Here is a 6,841-nt window from a genome sequence, read left to right as displayed (position 1 = left end):
CCCAAGCTTACAATTCACTCAAAATAATTTATTTGTGAAAGTCTTTGTCATAGACTTATATCGGCAACGCATTAAAACATTCTTAGCTGGAAGAGTCTTGCTTGTTTTCAAGCAATTTTTGGGTTGTAAGGTCGGTCTCCTTGGTGGGAAAACTGCTGAACTAAAATTTACCCTCATGATAAAGGAAAATATAAGGATTGACGCGTAATAAGATACTCATTCTCAAACCGTGCTTGTCACGAGGGAAAGATGACACATGTACTTTTTTTCTGCCTTCCGCCTTCCAGACAGCACAGACAAATTCCAATCTTAATTTTACCGACGTGGAAGACTGGAAACTAATTCAAAATGGCGGCTGTCGGTTTACAGTAGATGCCAGATTTAACTCTTTCAAAAATGCCTTTTAGTCGACAAAATTCCGTATATTCTCTAGCTAGAGTTCATAGACAGATTTATCTTGGTTTTTTACAGAGAATCAGCTCATTGGTAACATTTTGTAGACGATCTGATAACAGGCTAGTCCAAACAAGCACACTTCCCACAAGAGCCAACAAGACAACCTTTCATGGCTCTCCTCTGAAGCATCAAGTGACTTTTTTGCACGGCTCGGAAATATGTTTAGCTAGAAAGATTGTCAAAGCGGCTCAAAAGCTGGAGAAATCTCGGGAAAGATCAGCAGAACTGTTGAAAATCTTGCGTAAGAAACGTCTGGAAGGGCTCGCAAATCCAAGGCCACAGTTGACGCCGGAAGAGAAGCTGACAAAACGGATTGAATGGCTCCCTTCCATAAAAAAGCTTCTAATTTTCTACTGGGCGCGAGTGAAATCAAAACGTGACCTTACACCTGTTCAAAAATTTGCAGTTATTAAGTACATCGCAAAGTATTTTTCCACAGATACTCAAATGAGAGACGTGTTTTTAGAACACGAATTGCAACAAAGGTTCTTTCAGATGTTTGTTCAAGATATAAGGGCGAATCTCGACGCTTACGATGCCCATCAGTTGCAGAAAATTGTGGTCTACATGGCGAAATTATGTGTGACAGATTCTGTTATTTACGAGAATCTTGCGAGAGCCATTTTGCACTGCAATCTGAGAGATTACTCCACAAAAGAATTGTCTCAAATTTGCTGGGCATTTGCCAAGTATCACCCAGCTGTTGATAAGATATTCGAAGCTCTGGACAAGGAGATATTTTCAAGGGATCTCTCAGATTTTAATTCTGCAGAACTGTGCACAATAGTTTGGTCCTTTGCAGAGTATGGGGTTTCAGATAAACCTGAGTTTTATTTGGCATTGGGTAATGAAATTTTAAGTCGTGATCTCAGCCAGTTTCAGCCTTGGATGCTTGCCTCATTTGTGTTTGCATATTCAAAGGTAGACCCTCTGAAAGAGAAAGTGCTCAAAATGGTGGAAGAAGAATTGCATCAGCGTGGAGAACTGAAACCATTTGGGACAAATGATCTTGCAATGGTGGTCATAGCCTTCGCAAGGAATGGCAAACTTCGGCCCAGACTTTTTCGAAAGCTTGAAGTTGTAATGATGAAACGACGAGACTATAAAGAAACCCTAACCATTGAACATTTGCAAGAGATGTATGATTTGCTCAAAGCCAGCAAGTTTCACTTAGCACAAATCAGAAAAATCATTGAAAAATATTTGTATCCAGATAAAGTCAACTCTATATTTGATATTCTCTATCGACCGCGCAGAGCATGGAAGGAAAAGGTCTTTCATCAAACACAGTTTAAAGCTTATTAGAACAGAGAGGTATGCCTATGCTCAGCACAGTTACTAATGGCTGGCCTCTAACTGAAAAATCAAGTGTACAAGTTGACCCTTGAGGTCAGATAATGGCAATATACTACCACAGGCTCCCTGTGGTCTTAAGAATCTTTAACGCTTTTTTAATTCAGCGTAAATTATGGGCATAAATTGGATTAGTGCCTTAGTGGGATACCCAAGATTTTCTCTGGTGGAGGTGTCCACATTGTTTCAATTTGAGCAAATGTAAAGATCAGATCATCACAATGAAATAGTAAATGCAGGCATATAATGGGGAGTTAAACTTGACTGAAGAACCTATTTCCTTGTTTGTGTCTGCAATAAAGATGTCAGTATTAGGAGCAGAGTCACTTAAATGACTCCCTTGAATGCATCCATCGGTGCCCAATACTTCAACTTTTGTTTTCCTTCAGCATAAAATTACATTGTGAAGTCGTTTTTGATGGGCAACATTGAAACTATCGGTTGTTTTTGATCACAGATCAGTGTTGATTGGCTCTTGAACAATGGACCTTGGGGTAAAATGTCAGGTGCGCTGCCTTAAACCCATCAATAATGTTCAGTTACAGTTTTCGATTGCTCAAACGTTTTGACAGAAGTTACTGGATTTCCCAGCTGACTTGGCATGCATTGTTGGAAGTGAAGTCTAAAGGTAGAAGTGATCCTCGCACCTAACTGGACAATTTCAGCAATTGTCTCTTATAGGCACCTGAAAATTCAGCAGGCTCCAACGGGATTCGAACCCATGACCTCCGCAATGCAGGTGCAATACTCTACCAACTGAGCTGTGAGGCCACTCAGTTGGGAGCAGGTCATTTTGTTGGGATCATGTTTTCCCATGAAAGGGCTCGATAAAATAAGTGCATTTATTATATAAACACCAATGAAATACCAAGTGACATGCTATCTTCGCATGTGAAACGATCACTGTTGTTATGGTTACATATAAAAATCGCGCCTTTTGATGCATTTTGTGAAATGATTTAGTATTTCATTGGTGTCTATATAATAAACAGAATATTACATGGACGCTTAGAGATATGAAATTTCTCTTCTTGTGTTGAAAATATTTCACTCGTTCACTGCGCTCACTCGTGAAACATTCTTCAACACTGGAAGAGAAATTTCGTATCTCCGCGCGGCCATGTAATTGAAGTAAGAAAGCCCAACCAAATTGCTGAAATGTTGTGTAAAATGGTTGTTTCAGTTGAGAGAGCATTGCAGAGAGAGAGTTTGTTCTACGTACTCTGCGAGAGACTTGACTTAATCGGTAAAAGGTCGTCATTCTATGATTCTTAAATGTGGACACTAGTTTTATTATATGTTAATGTTCTAAGTTTGTTATGAAAGGATATGATTTTGCAATAAATTTTCAGCCTTTTACGTTGACACTAGCTCGCAGAAAAGTAAGTCTTAATTGATTTGTTACAGTTCGATTTACATGTAACATCCTGTGAGTGATGTTATTCTTGTTTGCTATTTTAATCGCTAGAGATGACTATTTTACAATTTTAATTAATCCTGAACATCCAAGCCGTCTCGTGTTCAGTACTCGGACTCAGCGGCTCAGTGGTCCTGAATTCGAATCCTGCTGATGCCACCTGAGTTTTTCAATGTCTATAAAAGACAATTTTTCAAAAAAATGAATTGTCCAGATAAATGCGAGGATGACTTCTCCACATTGAAAAGATCTATTTTATGTACATGTACTCACCTATGATCTATGAGAGGACAGACGCATACTGTAGCTAACGTTATCATACAAAACTTTTAATTCCGTGGGATGCCTGTAGAACACAGGCAGCCCATGGTTAAAAACCGGTCGCTCGTCTTTTTTTTTTTTCTTCTTCGTAATCTGATAGAGCAATTAGCCATGTGCTTGCGCTTCTCACTGAAGTTAAGCCCTGTTAACTGAGGTTAACACTTGGATGCATATGGGTGATTGCAGTTAATTCTCCGAGTGTTCACTTTGTCTTCTCTTTTTTCTTCTTAGTCCCAAATGGCAACGTTTTTCGTAAATTCCCGTTTTACGCGGAAAGCGACAAGATAAAACTTTCACCAGAATCGCATCGGAGGCGGTTGTTACGAATCTGTTTTTTTTTTTCTTTTTGCATTGTATTTACAACATTTTGTGCAATTTCGAAGATCGTACCCACCATTTCAGTGTCAAGAATTGCTTTTTTGGCTCATTCATGGAGTGGATGAGCCATGAATTTGATGGAACAGATGTAGATGGAAGTTGCAGGACGCGAACGCTAGTGATTTTCACGTTTCATCTTTAGAAAGAGTCGACTTAAGTTCCATGAATACGAGGTACAAATGTGCAAAGGTACTAAATAATGTGCAGTCTAATAGGCTAATAGTGGGAGGCGCGGTGGCCTCATGGTTAGTGCGCTCGGTCCTGGCCAGGGACATTGTGTTGTGTTCTTGGGCAACACGCTTTACTCTCACAGTGTTTCTCTCCACCCAGGTGTTCCAAAGATATACTTCAGGGTGGAAACTGGATCCTTCTTTTGTGACCCATCTCCTTTCTGTAGCCAAAAAAAAAACCGAACGAAAATGTCCAGAATGTAGTTTGCCAACACATCTGATTACTCAGCTCTCTTCGCCCTCGACCGGAAGTTTCCCCAACGGTTTTGCTTCGAAACATGTATCTCCCCCAACATTTTCCTGAGTATTCGCGGAAACCAAAGAAAACGATTGTTGCAATGCAAACAGAAATATTTACGTACACTGGTCCAGATGCATGGCCTACGGCCGATTATTGAATAAGGCATTGTAACAAGAACCTGCAGATAGAGGAGAGGGGTATGTGCGGTTTGTACCATGCAAGGCATAATTTTTGAAGCTAGTCATTCGAAAGCCGAATTCAATAATTATTGTATCATAAATTCAAAATGTTTTACACAGCTCTAAAAAAGTGTGCTTATTGCGTCCGAATCTGTTTCAAATGTACAGAGCTACGCAAATAGATCAGTGATGTGACCTCATTTGACAAATGACGTTTTTGTCGGCTGGGTAAAATAAGGTCAAAATAATACATGCACTAATTAACAATAGCGATTAGACCTCTCAGTGGACGCCAAACACTTTGTTCCAAGTTGCCTTCACACTTACTCCTGACCAACATCTTTGACAGGATGTCTTGTTTGGTTGTTTCTCGAAAATGCCTGTTTAAAAGACAGGATACGACAAAGTTAGTGTTTGCCGTCCTGTGAGAGGACCTAGTGTTCTAAATGTCTGGCTGCCAATAACTCATGTTGTTCCAAAAAAAAAAGGTACGCACCGACCATGGAGTCATTAGGACGTCTTATTTGGGCAAGATACTACAAATTAATGCATATGGGTATATGTTGCTTCTGCTCATGCTTTGCGCTTGGGTGTATTGTAGACACTTTTTATTTTTAGTTTTATGGGAATTTTGTAGCAAAAGAAGATACTGGGAGCAGAACTAGAACGTAGCCTACAATCCTTTGATAGGGTGAAGTAACTTTAATTGCTGGACTGGTCATACGACGACAGACACTTGGTCCCACTTTTAAACAGGCATTTTCGGGAAACAACCAACCTAAACATCCAGTCCAAAGGAGAGATGTATCTTATATTTTTAATAAATGTTATTATCTTCATAGTACCCGACAGGGATTCCTCCGAGTCGGTGTTCAAGACCTCGATTTCAAATTTCTTTTGAACCTCAAAGATTCGACACTTCGATGGCAACGAGTCAAAATTTACGAAGGTGCACTTTTGTCTTTTGACATCCAGCACATCATAAGCTTGAAAAAGTGTTTGGTTTCCTGGTATACAAACTACAACAGTTCCAGGTTCAATGTAAGGTCTCATAGACTCAAAATAACGTTGATGGTCGGATGCTGGTTCCATACGGGACCACAATAGGGCCATTTATACGGGAAAAAATAAGACGCTAACTTTACTCGCGTCTTACATATGTAAGTCGCGTATAGAGTAAGACGCGAACGCTTGTTTTGTACCATTTATACGAGCAGTTCGCGTTTTATTTAAGACGCGTCTTATTTTCTCCCGTATAAATGGCTCTAAAATCAATATCCTTTTTACTGACCAATGGAGTATCAGAAATTTCTCAACCTCACTTGACCAACAAATAATCCAGAGTCGGTTCCTCCTGAGTATTCCATCGCTCTCCTTCATCCCCATTTAAGCTAATGTCTCGAACGCTTGTACCTTCCTTTGCAGAGGCAATCCACGCTATAAGACATGCACCTCTCCAGGTTCCCCACAAACAAGGAGCTTGGCACGTATATCTGAACTCTTTCTGCCTTGTCAATCAAATAAAGCTTAAAACTCGTAAAAATGCTAATTTCTGACTACACTAACACGAGACTTGTCGAGACTCGTAACTCAATGTCACAAGTTGCCCCAGCCTGCCTTAACTCATTTGACCTTTCGTCGCCTTTAATCACTGATAAACATTTTCGCAAATTAAAGTGGAGAGACCTTCTGTTGTATAACGGAACCACACAGGCATTTGATCAAGGTCTCTGACGCCAGGGAAACAAGTATTTTCCTCTTTTTGACTTACAACCGCTCGTAAAAGGGAGGATTGCCTTATAATTCAGTTTTAATTCTTGAACGAAAAATCACGGCCAAAGTACATGAATTCCATATAAAATAATTATTTACTGTAAATGAATCCTTTTTCTTAAAGAACGAAAAGAGTGCTACATGCTTACACAAGTGTTGCTACTACTATAGTCTTGACTTCTCCAGCAGAGGTTAAATTGCGTTGACTAGTTTTTCTTTTTTTGAATCAACTTCCCTGCCGCGTTTTATCAGTAGCGAGACTCCCAAACGATTTCATGTCTTTCCTAGGGATTTGTTGGTTGTCAAGTTGCGTTTGCGCCCATAAACGTTTTTCTTACCTTTGACTGGTGAAATCAGAAGCAAGAGAATAAGCCAAGTGTGAGAGGACAGCTCCATTCTTTACTCTTTTAGCGATTTATAGCTAGAGTTCACGTATGGTTAAACGTTTGTGGCAGACGTCACCAGATATAACCAGAAATGCAGTCGTAATTTA

The 6,841-nt window shown here is 39.8% G+C and overlaps 1 protein-coding gene and 1 non-coding gene across 2 annotated transcripts; one reads left to right on the top strand and one right to left on the bottom strand.

Annotated features, from left to right (window-relative positions):
* Positions 1 to 346: 346 nt before the first annotated feature.
* On the top strand, positions 347 to 1,785 carry LOC138028700 (uncharacterized). Its single transcript, XM_068876300.1, has one exon. It carries the CDS (start codon positions 373 to 375, stop codon positions 1,759 to 1,761), a length of 1,389 nt encoding a protein of 462 aa, XP_068732401.1. The 5' UTR covers positions 347 to 372; the 3' UTR covers positions 1,762 to 1,785.
* Positions 1,786 to 2,507: 722 nt separating this feature from the next.
* Trnaa-ugc (transfer RNA alanine (anticodon UGC)) lies at positions 2,508 to 2,580 on the bottom strand. Its single transcript has one exon. It is a non-coding gene; the product is annotated as a tRNA-Ala (tRNA).
* Positions 2,581 to 6,841: the final 4,261 nt, after the last annotated feature.

Source organism: Montipora capricornis, chromosome 13, assembly GCF_036669925.1.
Source record: "Montipora capricornis isolate CH-2021 chromosome 13, ASM3666992v2, whole genome shotgun sequence".
NCBI classification, from domain to species: Eukaryota; Metazoa; Cnidaria; class Anthozoa; order Scleractinia; family Acroporidae; genus Montipora; species Montipora capricornis.
This window is presented reverse-complemented; position numbering and strand designations above follow the sequence as displayed.